Source organism: Pipistrellus hanaki (assembly GCF_964339955.1).
Source record: "Pipistrellus hanaki genome assembly, chromosome: 1".
NCBI lineage: Eukaryota > Metazoa > Chordata > Mammalia > Chiroptera > Vespertilionidae > Pipistrellus > Pipistrellus hanaki.
In genome coordinates this window covers 59,240,475-59,258,998 of record NC_140503.1, presented here as the reverse complement: position 1 = coordinate 59,258,998, position 18,524 = coordinate 59,240,475, and the positions used below count along the sequence as shown (strand labels likewise).

The 18,524-nt window shown below is 38.9% G+C and overlaps 1 protein-coding gene across 1 annotated transcript in view; it reads right to left on the bottom strand.

Moving 5' to 3' along the window:
• SPG11 (SPG11 vesicle trafficking associated, spatacsin) overlaps positions 1–18,524 on the bottom strand; it is an 82,481-nt gene that overhangs the window by 14,850 nt on the left and 49,107 nt on the right. Inside the window, exons 20-30 of the mRNA XM_084902659.1 lie at positions 16,448–16,514; positions 13,666–13,831; positions 11,694–11,899; positions 11,315–11,423; positions 8,894–9,053; positions 7,360–7,632; positions 6,538–6,738; positions 5,341–5,448; positions 4,088–4,250; positions 2,035–2,249; positions 189–942 (exon numbers count right to left, since the gene is read on the bottom strand). Coding sequence (XP_084758785.1) covers positions 189–942; positions 2,035–2,249; positions 4,088–4,250; positions 5,341–5,448; positions 6,538–6,738; positions 7,360–7,632; positions 8,894–9,053; positions 11,315–11,423; positions 11,694–11,899; positions 13,666–13,831; positions 16,448–16,514 — 2,422 coding nt within the window. The remainder of the gene's footprint in view (positions 1–188; positions 943–2,034; positions 2,250–4,087; positions 4,251–5,340; positions 5,449–6,537; positions 6,739–7,359; positions 7,633–8,893; positions 9,054–11,314; positions 11,424–11,693; positions 11,900–13,665; positions 13,832–16,447; positions 16,515–18,524) is intronic.

Genomic DNA, 18,524 nt, shown 5'->3' with positions numbered 1-18,524 from the left:
TTGATGCACAGCTAGTTAAAAGACGTGTTTCTACTTCATCAACTAATTAATTAACTAGTTTATGGATTACCTAGAAAAGAGTTGCTATCCTTTTAACAGTGTAAATATTATCTCAAGAGACCCTTCTTCCTGGAAAGAGTGCCAACACACTGGTGGGGACTGGGGGCAGTCTGATCTCCTTTACTTACTGCTTGAGACTTTCCTTAGAGGAATGCGAGGTTCTTTTTCTTCCTCCAGCAGCTCAGCACTTTGTAGGAGAGCCTGGATCTCTGGATGCAGGTCATCCACACTGGCTTCCCCTGAAGCCAGGGCTCTGCAGTGCAGTACCAAGGCAACATCTTGGTTATAGAAGTGAAAGTACCGGCATACTCTACTCGCCTCATGCACACAGCCATCATCTAGCAGGCGCCCAATCAAAAAGTTCAGTGACTCCTGCTCCTTCCAATCTAGTCTGTTCTCACAAGTCTCTTTGGATGGAAGGCCATTAAGTTCTAAATATTTTGATGTGTTCAGAGCAGCCAACTTGGAGAATGAAAACTCACTGGCTAAGCTGTCAAAGGAGAGTTCACCACTAGTTGAGATCTGTTGAGAAAATCTGGGCTCTATTTCCTCCTGATTTCCTCTGAGGGTGTGCTGGGTGATACGGCAGAGCCAGATCTGCTTCTCCAGCTCCTCCAGCTTCTCCACAGGGACCAGGTCGTCCCGAGCAAGCCAATGCCCTGCCAGGGTGAGCAGCAGATGGCACTCCTCAGTGCTGCTCTGTCCCTCCTCAGTAGGGTACTCACACACCACAAGGGCCTGGGCTGAGAAAAAGGAAGAAGCTGCTTTGCTTGAAATAAAATTTTTCTTAAAATTCTCATGGCATTTTTTCCAGAAGTCAATTCTTGTTTGTTTCAGGGACCACTGGTCAATGTGTTTTAAGGTCTGCATTTCCTGTGTTACCTGTGAAATTTAAAAAATATCATGAATGCTACTGTCCCCTAATTATACCATACTTTTCAAAACCAAGTCAGAACATGAGGCATGGCTACAGATATTCCTGAGTGTTTTATCTGGAAAGTTAAGGAATGGAAAACAATTCTAAATTTATCCAATTGAATGGGGTTCAAGGAGCAGCCACCTAAGCTAACCTTATATTTAAAGCATACATTCTTGCCCAGTCAACGTGGCTCAGTGGTTGAACATTGACCTATGAAACAGAAGGTCATGGTTCAATTTCCGGTCAGGGCATATCCCCAGTTGGGGTTGTGCAGGAGATAACCAATCAATGATTCTCTCTCATCATTAATGCTTCTATCTCTCTCTCCCTCTCTCTTTCTCTCCAAAATCAATAAAAATATGTTTTAAAAAAGAATAAGAAATCATTGTTGAAATTAGTTTTAAAAAAATAAAATAAAGCATGCATTCTTCACCCTGGCCAGTATGGCTCAGTTGGTTGAGCATCATCCCATGTCCCAAAGGGTTGCTGTTCAATTCTCAGTTAGGGCACATATTCAGGTTGTGGGTTCAATCCCCAGTTGGGGTGCATGTGGGAGGCAACTGATCGATGTTTCTCTCTTCTTCCTCCTCTCTCTCTAAAATCAATAAAAACATTTAAAAATAATAATAAAGCATACATTATTCAAAAATGGGAATTCTAGGCTCATCCATTTCTGAAGCTAATGTGTATCAAAAGTAAAAAAGCCTCATCTCCTATAAATTGCATATCTTATTTGATTTTTGGTTTAATGATGGTTCAAAAAGCTAAGATTTTTTGTTGTTGTTAATCCTCATCCAAGGATATTTTTTCCATTGATTTTTGGAGAGTAGAAGGGAGGGGGAGAGAAACATCGATGAGGGAGACACATTGACTGGTTGCCTGCTGCATGTGTCCCAACCAAGTCCAGGGATCGAGCTTGCATCCAAGGTACATACCCCTGACAGGAATCAAAGCTGTGAATCTTCAGTTCATGGGCCAATGCTCTAACCACTGAGCAACTGGCTAGGGCAAAAAGCTAAGACTTTAAATAACTTAAAAGACTTATGTTACCTCACCTCTTCAATTACCAAGTTGTCCACAGGTAACTCAGCTAATTCTGCTACCCTCTTAGCCAAAGAAAACTGTCCATTTGTCTCCAGTTTTTCCAAAATAGATTTACATTCATGCTGAAAATTCTGAAGGCTATAGCTGGTAATAACCACATTATTAATGGCTATGGATGTATCCTTCAAAATTTGGCTAAGAATACACAGCTTCTTTACATCTGGACCTGTACCAAAGAGAAGAGGATATAAACATTTCATTTAAAAAAAATGCCCCTATGGCATTTCAAGAGTAACTAAATATCAGGAGGGGAATATGTATATTTAAAATAATGTGATTAAAGAAAAAATAAAAAACCTCTTTTTCTAGCTTGGTTGACGAACAGAGGAACCATAGGCAGTTCCTTTATAGTAAGACCTATTAGAGGTTGGCACATGGACTCAACTCACACATCTGGCTTTAAACACAGAGCAGAGGTTGGCTATGTAGTAGGAACTCAAGTCAATCTTGGGAAGATTTGGCCGTTCATTCAGGTCCGTCCCATCTCTTTCTGGATTTTTCTCCTACCTGAACAAATTTTTTTTTATGATTGTTCATCTGTTCATTCAGTGTGGTGTCATGTGTATTAAGACACAGACTTGTGGCGCAGCTGACACTGCAGCTGGCCAGCAGCACAGTCTTCAGAATGGAGCAGCACCTGCTCCTCTGGATGTCTATCTTTTAGCCCAGTGAGACCCAGCTGAGCTCTTCCTGGTGCCCCTGCGAAATTCTCATCATCAGGAACATTAGGGATTCTCTGCCAACAACTTATGTGCCTGGGTTTACCCCCACTCCCAAATACTCTGTGAAAATCCTGTGTGCCCTACCACAGAGGAAGAGCATGAAAGCATTCTACAGGAGCCTACTCCCAAGTCACCTGCTGAGCTGTGGTCTGATTTAGGGAATTCAGAGACAGTGAGACATCCTGCACAATAAAAACCAGTGTGAGCATGCTGAGTTTCTTTGCTGGCATCATATAAAACACAGATTAGAATTATTTTTTTTTTCTATAAGCACTTATGCGATACTCGCACGCACGCACGCACGCACACACACACACACACCACCACACTATGAAAATAGAAATAATTAAATTAAATTATATGAATAAAAGCATTATAGTAATGTTAACAATCTAGACAATCCTTTTAATTTTTTAAGGATAGAGTAACTCTAGCAAGAAAAAAAGGAAATTCATTTCTGAAAACAAAATTACTACAGATCAATGAAAACACCAATGTGAAAAGAATCTACTTTCTCATCTACATAGTCATCTGCTATGCCCTACATTTAGGAAACAGCCCTCGCTTCTCCCCGTCACCAGCCCAGCAGCCTACAACAGTGGCGCTGAGCCCAGCATTCTCTGTGTTCTCTGCAGCTCTGAGCTCTCCAGCTGAACGCATGTGAGTTTAAATGTGATAAAATAACCCTAGTAATGAAAACATCAAAATCTAGTGTAAAAGAATAACATTATTATTCAACAAAAACTTGAAATTATCACAAATAGAATTTAAGGCAATATTGGTTTTATTCAATAATCAACAAGCTTAGAGACTATCAATTTCTGGAAACACCTGCAAAAAATAAGCATAATTTTTCTCTGAGACCTTCAAAATGAATTAGACATTCCGGAAACAAGCCTGTGACTGTGAGCAGAGATGATATGGTAAGATGACTTGTAAGAGAAAGGAATGACAGTGACAGGGCAATGCAGAGACTAGCCAGGAGGATCTGTGGCTATTTGACAACTGCTGTTGGATGAGATGATAGTTCTATTACTTATGTTATATCCTATTGTGCTTTGTTTTAAATGTTTTAACCATGATTAAAGTTTCATAGCCTCTCCTTTATATCCTTTCATGAACTTTAAATATATATATGTATATATGTGTGTGTGTGTGTGTGTGTGTGTGTGTGTGTGTATGTATATATATTGCATTTTAATTTCCAGATGCCCTTCTAAAACAGTTTCAAGAATGGACAGCTAACTTCTTAACAGCAACTTAACTGTAAAGACTGTCTTACCCTCAGAGAAGAGATGTTCTATCCCAACGAACAGCTGTAAAAGCTTTCCCAGCTCAAACTGGGTCCCGCACTGCTGCAGCATAAGCTTCAAAAGAAAACACACCTGCTCCTTCAGCCATGGGGCAGGGATGACAGCGTGGTCCTTTATGGCTGCTGTTTCAAGCTATAAAAAAAAAGACAGGGTCAGGGAAAGTGGTTTCACAGGGACAACTCAAAACCTCCAAATGTGGGAATATCTACGAAAACCATTGTCATCAATAGTGATGATCTATCACAAAGGGGGATGCTTCCTCAGGTCCTCTCTGTGGCAGGAAGCAGCAGTGTGCCTCTTTGTGGGGCATCTTGGTGTAGAGAACTGTGTGTGTGAAAGACAAAGATGGGAAAGAGGCCCAAGACTACCTTGGAGTGAACTGATGCAAATTGTCTCTTAATGACTAACAGCCCTGTGAGCTGCTGTGAAATTAAGCGGCATGTTTCACTTAAGAGCTTCTTCAGAGGATACAGGGGCTGCCCTTGAATCCAGAAGACTGGCAATTCACATATGAAAGAAGACCTTTTAGAAAGACTTGCTTAACACTGCCTAGCTGGTTCTATTAGTTAGCTTATCCTATATAATAAAAGGCTAATATGCAAAAGGACCAAATGATGGAACAACCAGAACCGAACACTGGTCGCTACGACATGTGCTGACCACATGGCGGGCACTGGCTGTGGCGGGATGGTGGAGCAGGTGAGCGGGGGCGCCAGACCAAGGCGGGGCACCGGTTGCTATCATTGGGGCGAGCCTCTGGTGGTTACTGAAACTTCTGTGCTCTCATGCGCCACAGTCCCACCTGCCGCTCATACCCACTGCTGGTGCCCAGTGTCGGTCCCGATCACTCAGTGCAGGACTAAGGTATATTTCTTTTGGAAAGGCTATCTTGAATTGTTAGCACGTGGCCCATGCATCACTATACTCTTCCCTAGTATCCGCAGCAAATACCATGAATTCCTTTCCCACTGAACTTGGCTGCCCCGCATCAGGCTACTGATCAGAGTTAGCACATTGGATGAAACCTGTCACCCCTGGAACTGCGGTGATTTATAAGCAAGGCCTCTGCCACCCCGTCCTGATTCGCTGTTCTCTGGAGCAGTGCAAGTGATTTCATTTGAATTACACCATATAACCCACGGTCACATCCGACTCCTAGCAGACAACAGGCCACTCTAACAAATTTCAGACCATCAAGAAAGAGCATATTATTCTAACTTACAGTTTCAAGGCTCTTCTGGAACTCCAGTAGTTTAGCATGGGCTTCCTTATGATTCTTGGAGAACATACAGAGTTCATACATCTCCAACATCAGTAGTAATGGGGAATCCTTTGAAAAAGAGTTTGAAAGAAATTACAAAATCCTGCCCAGCTGGCATGGCTCAGTGTTTAAACATTGACTTATGAACCAGGAGGTCATGGTTCGATTCTGGTCAAGGGCACATGCCCGGGTTTCAGGCTCGATCCCCAGTAGGGGATGTGCAAGAGGCAGTGGATCAATGATTCTCTATCATCATTGATGTTTCCATGTCTCGCTCCATCTCCCTTCCTCTCTCTAAAGTCAATAAAAATATTTTCTTTTAAAAAGACAAAATCCTGAACTTAATACTATTTTTTCATGAATAAGCTTCACAGAATTCAATTACGTACGTTAAAAAGAAAGGCAGTTACATCACCCAAAGGTCCATTTTCTGTCTATTCTACTTGGTCCAACACACAAGAGCAGGACTTGGTCCACTAATGGTACTGGGAAACCTTTACATACACACATGGATACTGGGCTCCAGTGACCTGCCAACCTCCTGCCTGCTGCCTGTGGCATCAATCCATACAGTTCCATCACTTCAGTGGGAGCCTTTCAGTCAAGAGCACAGGAGTCTTAGAATTAGTATGAACTTTTAAGTACACTGCTTAATAAATTACTTTGAGACCCTGCACATGTTACTTAAGTTCTGTAAATCGTGGTTTATTTCTGCAAACAATGAGGATAAGATCACTTTATAATATTCTACCTTTTGGGGATTATTGTGTGAATTGACTAAAATAATGTATAGAAAGCACTCTCCTAAATAAACGGTAGTTCTATTATCATTATTTGTTGTGGGTTACAAAATAAATCTAGGCCTGGCTGGTGTGGCTTAATGGTTGAGTGTTGACCAATGAAGCAAGAGGTCACAGTTCAATTCCCAGTCAGGCACATGCCCAGATTGCAGGCTCATCCCCAGTAGGGGAGCATGCAGGAAGCAGCCCATCAATGATTCTCTCTCATCATTGGTATTTCTATCCCTCACTTCTTTCCTCTCTCTGAAATCAATAAAAGCATATTTAAATATCATAAATAAATCCAGGAATGGAAATAACTGGATATTCTAAAGTAACCCTTTTAAACTTAGGAAAGAAATGAAGTGACTGTCACTACCTTAAAGAAAAGCTGGAAACCTCTGATGAGAGTTCTGCTCTTCTGCCTTGTTAATAATGTCCTCCAGATGATTGAGAGGTCCTCAAGGTCCCATGGATGGCCCTCCAATGAGTCCTGAATGTGTCCCATTGCTTCAGCTGCAATACTGTCCTCCACAGAAGCGATGATCCAAACACAGAGACAAGAAATAGCACTGGCATCCTACCATTGAATAAAAACTTTTCAAAATAAAATCAACAACTGGGCTTGGATTACTGACAGAGGAAGTTTCCAGCAATGCTACAACTACAGATGGCTATTTCCTGTTCAGGAAAAATCACCTCACTAAATTGGTTAAAATGGCTTTAAAAATCCTTCAAAGGTGAAACAAATTCTAATGAACAACCAAGGGACTTTTGTAAACCATCCTGTAGGGTATGGCAGGTGAAAAGGCCAAGAGATTGAGAGGATATATGTGAAAGTCACGGAAGTACTAAGTATAAGAAAACACAACTGCCCTCCCCAGAACTGCTGACCAAGGGACTACCTAGACTCTTGGCCCTAGAGTATCCTTCTTCCCTACTCAGAGGCAGTGGTGGTCAGTCCACCAAAGCATCCTTCTCTGTGACTGCCCACCAGGAACCAAGGCTCTGACCACTTCAGCTACTATATGTCAAGGCACAGGAAGTGCGCTGGATGGCCACACGGGAGAAGCATAAAACGTTGCAGTGATCTTGGAAACATGCTGGAGCCTCAATATCATCATTCCTCCTACATCCTCTATCAGCCTTTCCTGTCGCTCCCCCTTTTTCTATTATCCTCTGGGTTCTTAATGATTCTCACCTGCAGACATGAGGCTAGAACACTTAGAATAGGGGCCTGTTGTTTTACTGCTTCAGCCAGGAGCCAGCACCAGGAGTGTGGCTCCTCTGAGCACCGGAGCAGAATTTCAAAGAAATCAGTTCTCTCTTCTTTGCTCTTCTGGAAGTCCTGGGAGGACCTGTTGCAGACTTGATCACTATCCTTTCTGGAGTTGGACAGTAAGGGCAAGTTCTCAAAAGCTAGCCTTAAGTGGTCTTGAAGGACAGGGCTGAAATATTGGAGAAGAGATTTCACCTAAAAAACACATTAGATGATTAAAACAACCAAGTTATTTTTATTTCTCAATTATAGTTGACATTCAATATTATTTTATAGTAGTTTCAACTGTACAGCATAGTGGTTAGACAATCATATACTTTATGAAGTGATTTCCCAATAAATCTAGCACCCACCTGGCACCATATGTAGTTACTACAGTATTATTTATTATACTAGAAGCCCGATACACGAAAATTCATGCAAGAGTGGGCCTTCCTTCACCAGGCTGCTGGCACCCCCTTCGCTCCGACCGGAGCTTTTTCACTCCTGGAGCCGCCTTTCTGCCTTCCCACGCTGCCTAGAGGCCCAGAGCAGAGCTGGAGAGGTGTGGAACACCTGTGTTGTTGACCGACAATGCAAGCGCCCTGCCCCTGGCTGCCCAGAGCTTGCATATGCAAAATAACCCACCATCTTTGTTGAGTTAATTTGCATACTTACTCCTGATTGGCTGGTGGGCATCGCAAAGGTAAGGTCAATTTGCATCTTATTCTTTTATCTGTGTAGATCCTAGGGTGTGCTTTACATCTGTGGAATTGCTGGTTCATAAGGTAGTTCTATTTTTAATTTTCTGAGTAACCTCTACACTGTTTTCCATAGGGGCCACACCAATTTGCAATCCCACCAACAGTGCACAAGGCAAATAACCTAGTTTCAATTTCAGCTGGAGCTGAAAATGTTAGAAAAAAGCAGAAGCAAAATTGTTCTTTCTGATAGATATAGAGACAGTAAAGCAACAAGCAGACTGTCAAATTACAGTGGGGAGGTTGGGGAGATCTGGGGGAGATAAGAGATCAACCGAAGGACTTGTATACATGCATATAAGTACAACCAATGGACACAAAACTCTGGGGAGGGAGGGTATGTATGGGAGCGGGGGGGCATTGTATATGTACAAAAATAATAATTTAATAAAAAAAATATATTAAAAATAAATAAATAAAAAATTGTTCTTTCTCAACTTGAACCTTGTCAGAGATGACCATATAATTTTACAAAGTTTGTTGCTTTTGAGTGAATTTCCATTTGCAATCTGGAGTCACAACGTTCTTCCTTCATCTCTTTAGTAATAATGACTAGTCCTTTGTCTGAAGCCAACCCAATGAAATTTAGTAAAAAATAATATTTTTAAAAAACAAAAACAAAACCACCTATGTGTTCACAACAGCAAGAACAATATTTTCAATCTAAGAAGTGTTCCAATATCCTCTTGAATAACTAGGAACAATCAGTGGCTTACCTCATCTGGGTGATAATTATGGAGCTGGCTGTGAATAATGAACTGTAACCAATCATTTGCTTTGGCACATTCTCTAAGGTAAGACGTGCTCAGTTTTATATTGTGGAGCCTGCAGAACTGTACCACTAATACCCACTGGATGCTAGATTCGCTGTATAACCTGTAATTGGGGGTGGAAGTGACAGAAAGAAAAACTTGTTAAAATGTTGCTTTAGTTTTAAACTGAAAAATTAAATAAATTTAACTACAGTATATTCTCTAAAAAGCTTTTCAGGCTCAGCTGGTATAGTTCAGTGGTTGAGCATTGACCTATAAACCAGGAAGGTGAAGTGGACTGGAGATGTTTGAGAGCAGAACCCAGAACTGGGGACTTGGGATAGAGCTCAGAGGCAGACACCCTAAGTTTCCTGGGCTGAGTCATTCTCTCAGCAAGAGAAAAAAACAACTGTTACCTACAAAGAAGTTCCCTTAAGGCTGACACCTGATTTCTCATCAGAAACTCTACAAGCCAGAAGGGAATGGCATGAAGTATTCAAGGTATTGGAAAGCAAGGATCTGAGACCAAGATTACTATATCCAGCAAGGCTATCATTCAAAATAGATAGTCAAAGAGCTTCCCCGACAAAAAAAAGGCTAAAGGAGCTCATCACTCACAAGCCAGCATTACAAGAAATGCTAAATAGATTGCTGTAAGGAATTGCTGAGAAGAAGAAACAGAGAGAGAAATCGAGCCATACAGAATTATAATAAAATGGCTATAAATAAGTACCTCTCACTAATAACCCTAAATGTAAATGAATTAAAAGTTCTAGTCAAAACATTTAGGGTAGCTGAATGGATACAAAAGCATGACCCAACTATATGCTGTCTACAATAGACCCACCTCAAAACAAAAGACATACACAGGATGAAAGTGAAGGGATGGAAAAACATTTTTCAGCCGAGCCGGCGTGGATCAGTGGATAGAGCGTCAACCTGCAGACTAAAAGGTCCCAGGTTCGATTCCGGTCAAGGGCATGTACCTTGGTTGTGGGCACATCCCCAGTAGGGGGTGTGCAGGAGGCAGCTGAAAGATGTTTCTCACTGATGTTTCTAACTCTCTATCCTTCTCCCTTCCTCTCTGTAAAAAAAAAAATCAATTAAATATATTTAAAAAAAATTTTTTTCCCATACAAATTGAAAAGAAAAAAAATAAGGTAGAGTAGCAACATTCATATCCAACAAAATATGACTCTAAAAGCACCATGCTGCCCTAACTGGTTTAGCTCAGTAGAGCATTGGCTTGCAGACTGAAAGGTCCCAGGTTCGATTCCAGTCAAGGGCATGTACCTTGGTTGCAGGCACATCCCCAATGGGGAGTGTGCAGATGGCAGCTGATCGATGTTTTTTTTTCTCATCAAAGTTTCTAATTCTCTATCCCTTTCCCTTCCTCTCTATAAAAAATCAATAAAATATATATATTTTAAAAAGCATCATGCTAAGCAAAATAAGCCAGTCAGAGAAAGACAAATATCATATGATCTTACTCATTTGTTGAATATAATGAACAACATAAACTGATGAATAAAAATAGAGCCAGAGGGGTGAGAAATATTCTATAATATAAAAGAAGTAATCCTATTATTTGCAGATTTTTAATATTTCCTACAACTTTTGTGATATCATACTGTTAGTGCAATTTTGATATCATACTTAAAATCCTTTTATTCTTGAAATATTGTTTATTGCATGCATTATTATTATATGGAAAATCATTTTTTAAATGTTTTTAAAAATACATTTTATTATTTATTATTTTTTTAAAATATATTTTATTGATGTTTTACAGAAAGGGAGAGGGATAGAGAGCTAGAAACAGCGAGGAGAGAGAAACATCAACCAGACGCCTCCTGCACACCCCCTACTGGGGATGTGCCCGCAACCAAGGTCCATGCCCTTGACCAGAATCAAACCAGGGACCCTTCAGTCTGCAGACCGATGCTCTATCCACTGAGCCAAACCGGTTTCGGCTAAGATCATTTTTCTTAAATAATGAAACTTGTTATTGCATTTAACATATTTTAAATAATTTTTCTTGAGATGTTAATGTTTATTGCATGTAACATTGTTATATTTAAGATAGTTTTTCTTGAAATATTAAGGTTTACTGAATGTAACATTATTATATTTAAAATCATTTTTATTGAAATAAAAACAGAAAGGAAAAAAAAGAGGGAATCATTATCTTCACCCTCCTTTACTGATGGTGAGATGTTATTAAAACCACTCTCCATTTACTGAGTATCTGCTGTATGTTGGAGGGATAAAAAGATATGGTCTGGGGGTTGGTGAAAACACCTGAGGTATTGGTAGAGACTAGGCAAACACACATTGAGACAATAAAACTTGCTGGAAAAGAGGCTGGGATTGCAACTCACAAACCTCTTTATTTCCTGCTGTTGAATATTGTTCCATATGGCTTCCTCTAAGAGAACAAGCAATTCTTCTGTGGCTGCCTTTTCACCCCCAGCCAGTTTAGACAGTTTTTCAGCTGTAAGAAATACAAACAACGAATTTGGTTGGTCAAGAGAAAGGGTTAAGGAACTGGGCATTTCTGTTTGAAGAGTATGGTCCAGAGCCATTTCAGTATCCAATTACTGGTAAAGGGCCCAAGAAAGTGAGGTAAGGAACAAACACTGACGGAAAAGGATGAAACGGGGAGATAACTTTCTTCCCCAACAACTCACAAATCAGTGCCTGAGACCTAATTCATTCTGTGTCCTCTAAACAAACCAAGTCACAGAAAGAAAGGGTGCTGTACCTAGAGACTCTCTGATAAAGCTGAACCGAGCATCTTCATTTGCACACCTGTAGCTCAGAATTGTATTGGCCACTTTCATGTCAACTCTGAGCCTGAGGCTGTCGAGCCCGAGCAATTCTAAGAAACAAACACAGGCAGCTCCTATTGAAGGGATGTGGAAGGAAGAGAGGCCTAAAACATAGGCTTCACTGCCTACTTGCTGGATCCTGAAAAAAAACAAACAAACTCACATCAACACATGGAAACTCATCATCAGAAAACAGATCAGTGACACATGGAGTGTCAGACACAGTGATTTTTGGCTTCCTCCCCATTCATTCCCTTTCTGTGCCCTTTGCTCACATTCATTTAGGTTCTGTAGGTTGGAGGAGTAAGAAGATAAGGTCTGGGGGTGAAAACCCTGAGGTATTGGTAGAGACTAGGCAAGCACACATTGGGACAACAAAGCTTGCTGGAAAAGAGCCTGGAATTGCAACTCACAAACCTCTTTATTTCCTGTTGTTGAATATGGTTCCATATGCCTTCCTCTAAGAGAATAAGCAATTCTTCTGTGGTTCCCTTTTCACCCCGCATTTCCTTATATTGGTTGTCTCCCAAAAATGTATACACCTTTAACAGCTTATAACCCACTTGACTTTCGCTCCTTTTCAGGTTTAACTGATTTAAAATAATGGGTGAAGCTAGACTAAGCTTTGAACAAAGGAAATTTATCATAAAGTGCCCCTAAACTTGTTTTATGGGGGTACATAAAAGATAGTTTATGGCATAAAATCTGCAACAGTCAATGGGTTGAGGATGCACAAATATCAAACAAAATGGTTTTTATGTTTTCAATTCCATTGCTTCACATTATCAGCAGGGTCTAGACTAGATCAGGTATCAGTTTAAAAACAGGCATTGACCCCCCAAAATTATTCATTTGTGTAGATTCTTTTACATTTTGAAAATGAAATGCTAATAAGACTGACTTTATAATCATTTAAAGTGCATATACTTTTTTTTTTTAACATACCGTGTTTTACCTCCTCCCAAAACACCTACTCACAGTCTAAATTATTCTGCTTCCAATTTCATCTAGGGAACAGGGAGTGAAATTTCCAAAAAATTGCCAACTTGTGATCTTGTCAATTACATGTACACAAACTACCAAGAAAATTAATGCCACTTAAAGTTTGCTGTTATAAAGCACACACATTTTAAAAGACTCATAAGTACTTTTATATGTATAGAAAATTTTTGAGAAAAGACACACAAGAATTTACTATGTAGAATGAGGCTAGAAGACTAAGGGACTTTTAAAATTTTTTTATCTTTATTGTTTGGAAGTATTACAGATGTTTCTCTCTCATCGGCGTTTCTAGCTCTCTATCTCTCTCCCTTCCTTTCTGTAAAAGAATCAATAAAAATTTATTTTAAAAAATAAAAGTTATTTAAAATCTTTTTTTTTTTTTTTTTTTTTGCTGAACCAGTGTGGCTCAGCAGTTGCATGCCAGCCCAGGAATCAAGAGGCCACTGCTTCAGTTCCCCATCAGGGCACATGCCCAGGTTATGGGCTCAATCGCTGGTGGGGGCTATGTAAGAAGTAAGCCAATCGATGATGTTCCTCTCCCATCAATGATTCTCTCTCTCTATCCCTCTGCTTTCCTCTCTTTAAAAAAAAAAAATTTAATTAAATAAATAAATAAATAAATAAATGTGTGTGTGTGTGTGTGTGTGTGTATACTATTTTATATACTTTTTTTTTTTAGGTAAAATACGGTATGTTAAAAAAAAAGTATATAAGTTAACAAAAGTAACACACAATAAATGCCAAAAACTGGGAAAACTGGAAAAACACAAATGGAAATAAAATATCACCATCCAAACAGAATCACTGTTAACTTTTATACATGTTTCCAGTACATTTTTTAAATGTACAGGTAAAATACACAGATATATCTTTTATTAACAGTATAAATTATACTTTACTCACAGCTGCTTGGGTGTCTTGCTCTTAATTAATTCCTGGACCAGAAAAGTACCAAATGCAAATGAAGGCCGTCCATGATATAAATAATAAGCAAAATTCAGACGTTCCACTATAGCATATTTATTAACCAGATCAGGGCTAGAGAAATGCGGGAGATGACTCGATACATCTGGGAAGAAAGTGAAGTGATTATTAATGCTCTACATTTCACCATGATTAACTGCAGATCTGTACATGGAAAATTTGTCTACAATGGTAAAAGAAAATATCTTGCTATAATCATTTTGTACCATTATGTGTCACTTTGAACCACCAAAATGTGGTAATTTTATTTTAATGTGGAGAGGTGACCCTCATTTTATGCAAAAATGTGTATCTGAGAAGCTGCATATGAAAACTTGTAAATTGTGCTTTTCCCCCATGATACTTACTTATAACTTTATATGCTTTAATTCTATATTTAACTTCACAACAGCAATAACGTTTTGATTACAAAATCTCTGCCTAAGATATGAAAAACTTTTAATTCATTCATGAAGCTCATTATGCAATAAAATCTCTACCTATTTATGTATCCTCTATTCACCAAGGCCATTCTAATGAATACCTTGACAAAAACATCTTTTTCTCCCTATTAATAATTTCCTGTACTCTCCTTATGTTACCACCAGCTATATTTTCTGATATATGCACAGAGCACCTTGTTATCTACATGCTGGTACCATCTTTCCAGCACAGTGATTCAGTTTAAAGTTCTTCTGTGCCCATAAAAATAGCCAAGAAATTTTTTTTCCTCTTTTCAGAGAAATTTAAAGTCAGAAGATACTTGGATGTGAGAAGTTAGTATGCTATAACCAATCCTGTCAAGCCCTAATATTTGTCTCTTAACCATTTATTATGTATTTTTAAAAAGGTGAGCTAGCCGAAACCGGTTTGGCTCAGTGGATAGAGTGTCGGCCTGTGAACTGAAAGGTCCCAGATTTGATTCCTGTCAAGGGCATGTACGTACTTTGGTTGTGGGCACATCCCCAGTAAGGGGTGTGCAGGAGGCAACTGACTGATGTTTCTAACTTTCTAGCTCTCTCCCTTCCTCTTTGTAAAAAATTATAACATTCTGAACTGTTAAAAAACCAAAAAACTGGAAAACAGTGTATGTGTTCTCATTTTCAAAGTTCAATGCTTATTTCTGAAATAAAGTTTTATCCTCCCATGGAATTACAGAGACTTCTTATATTGTGACTTGGCTCCCACAAAAAAAGAAAAAGATCTTAATGGTGTCTTGTCATCTTACAAAACTATTATTTAAAAGCACATCCTCTCTGAGATTAAAAAGTAGTCAAATGCATTATCTGTATGCTTTGTGAGAACAGAGTAACTTTGGTCACTTATAATTTCACATAAAACTATTCATTTCTTAAATATTTACTGAGTACATGTCAAGTATATGGTACTTCCAGGTGTCAAATAAGTAACTTTTTATTCAAATAAGACCATGATTTTTTAGCAGTTGGGTGATAGTGCTGGAGATTGTGTGTGAGAGAAAATTCTACACAAATGGAAATTTTTCTCTGGCCTGCCCTGGAAGCAAAGTCAACATGCAGTTGGCCTTATATCCCCTTTCAGTGGTAAAATCATGTAAAAAAGTTAGGAAACACTTTAACTAAATATAGCTCTCCAATATTATCAATCTGTATTATTGTCTTCATAATTGTTTCATTTACATTGGGCTTTATTTGCTCAAAAATGTTCTAAATGTCTAAAAACCAGACAGGGAACATGCCTCCAATGTCTTTTCTCTACTGTGTACCTACTAGAATGCTCAATCTCCAAGAGGGAGACTAAGACCCTGGCTACATGATGGAGTTGGAGGTAGAACAGGACAGGGGATTCTGTCTACTCTCTAGTAACTTCACTGAGATTAAAGCATGTGTTTTCATTTGAAAATACAATAAGCACTACTTTATTCAGCACTCAATAAATATTTATTGAACATCTATTATAGACCTGTAATGAGCTCTGGACACATTAGAAAATTCATTTTTATGTATGTCAATAGTCACATGTTGTATGTTATGTGCTAAGTACTCTGAGTACTAATTTGAAGCCAACTTTAATTTTGGCAGAAGCACCACATGTAACATAATATTAAAGGCTAACTCTAAATGTAAAAATTAAAAAGATAAAAAAAAGCAGTGTTTAAAAATAGCATATGTATGTTAACAATACTTGTAAAAAGGCACACACACACACAGAGAACCAAAACAAATTCTTATAATCTAGAGAGGAAGGCACTGTGTGTGTATCTGGTGCTGACTGTGTTAGTAACTGTATCAGGAACTGTGAGAGGTTGTGAAGTGCCTTTCAATGTCTCCTTTCATTCTCAATGTAACATGTGAGGTGGGCACTGTTACTAAGCTTATTTTATAGAGAATTTACTTGCCCAAGGTCCTACAACTATTACATTGTAGAGCCAGGATTTACCTAATACCAACACTTACACTCTTAACCTTTATAATATTGTACTATACTGCTCACAGAGGGATTTTTGGGAAAAAATAAATTTAAGCAGACAAATACATAATATATTTCCCAGCAAGTACAGCACTAGTGACCTATTACAATATATTTCAATTCACTGGAATATATCTTTATTTTTAAAGTAGAAAGCAGTAAAAAAAACAAAAACAAAAAAAAAACCTGGGTTGGCTTTTACATATATCAACTTCTCCTATGAATCAACATTGTTGAAATGCTTCCAAAGTAAGAAGTACCCATAATGACTTACCTCCTATAGCCAGTGTGTTGGCAGGCTGCCAGCCAAACAATCTGCTAGGATCAAAGGGCAATAATGACTGTAAAAGGGAAAAAGTTAAATCAGACTTAAAAGTTAATTGATTCTAACAACCCATAAGCAGCACACTTCAACCAACTACATAATATCCCTAAAAACTGGTTCAGACTCTGCAGATCCTAAAATTAACATGATAAATTGTGCTTTCAAGGCCTGCAACTCCCAGTCCCCATTAATATTCCTGTAGATATTCAATAAATAGGAATCTTTTACTTGCAAGCACTTATAGAAATGGGAAGATTTAACTAGAAGTGATATCAAAGTAAGATGGCCAAAATGAAACTCTTTTGACACCTAAATTAAATTTTTGCATGCAAAATTAGAAAAAGCCAGCTCTAAAATTAAACTAAATGAATAGGAAACTCATTTTGATCGGAAATTAGAGGCTTCTGGGAAGAGCACAGATAAATTCTCTTCTCTACAGGAAGTTACAAGAACTTGTGGAACCTGTCTCTGAACTAAAGGAAGCTGCTCCATGCCAATGCTCTATTTTCCCCCCTCTTCTTCAACTGCCCTGCTCTAGCCTTTACTTCATTGTCTGGACTTAACTCTCCTTTCCTGCTCCCTCTTTCTCTTCTTACCTCCTCCACCTCAGCTCCCTATTGACCTAGGGGACACTCAGAAAACCAGAAAAGCCAGTCTCAGGCAGAGGAAAATCAGTGATTGTACAGAATTAAGGAATCTCCCTAAAGATTTCCATGACTTCCTCCAAAACTCTGAAGGGTTCACAAAGGAATTTAACTGTTAGAACATGTGATCCTGATTATACTATTTCAATCAGTGTATCTACTGATTTGTGGAGCAAAGCAACAGAATTACTAAGTAAGAACTGCAGGGAAACTCCTGTTTATTGTAAAAAGCCAGACCACCTTAAGAAGGGCTATAGAAAACTGAAATGGGATTCAGAAAGAGAAAAGAAGCCAGCATAGGGTTGCTCCAAGGACTATGAGAGGGTGTTTCCCCTTCTTACTACTTGTTTAGGAGAAATTGAAAGAAAGGAAATTACTAAGGCCCTTGTAGATACTGGGGCTATGTTATCTGTTCTTACCCACACCCAAGGAGGTTGCCTTTTCCCTGAGTAAAGCTTCTGTACAAATGGTTAGGGGCATCTAATCAACCAATGCCTGTTTTGATATCAGAACATACTACCTAACAACAAGATTTTCTTAAAATCAGTGACCCCCACATAACTATGTTCCAGAAGGGTGAAATATATTTAGAACTAAATGAATTTGATATTGAACCAATTGGGAAAATGATTATTTTAAAGGAATCTCTACAGGAGGAAACTAATCTTGAGGCTGTCTGAATGTTTGCTGACCATTTTTCTTCATTAGTAACGTCCATGAGAGCCTCAGGAATGCCTTAACAGGGACCCTGCCTTCCCCCCAGGGGCAGGCCCTCTTTCACCTAGGCCTCTTAAAGAGGGATGGGTGGGGGGAGTAAATTGATTCTAAAGTAAGTAAACAAAATTATATAAAAGGACTTAACAGGCAGTCTGTTTCCCTTCTCCAGGGCAACTAAAAATCTTACCTTTCTGGACATAAATTCTTTGAACATAGCTAAACACAAAAAAGAATGTATGAGACACTTCTATTTTAATATAAACAGAACTGGCTGTGTTCCTTTTAAAGACTCTCTTCACTTCAAATTATGTGTGCAAAGTGCACTCTCTTTTGGTAGAAGCAGCATTAATTATAATGTAAAATGGGCTTTAGACATGTTTTTGGAATCAAAAAGCAAGAGGACTAAGAAACTAGAAAATATTACCACGTAAACATGACAAGGTAAGCTAAGGCAGATCAGAAAAGGAAAAGAATAAGACTATCAGATCAAGGGTTAAAGAAATGTATGTGCCCAGCCGGCATGGCCCATGAACCAGGATGTCACAGTTTGATTCCCGGTCAGGGCACATGGCCAGGTTGCGGTATCAATCCCTAGTGCAAGGTGTATGCAGAAGGCAGCTGATCAATGATTCTTTTTCATCATTGATATTTCTATCTATCTCTCC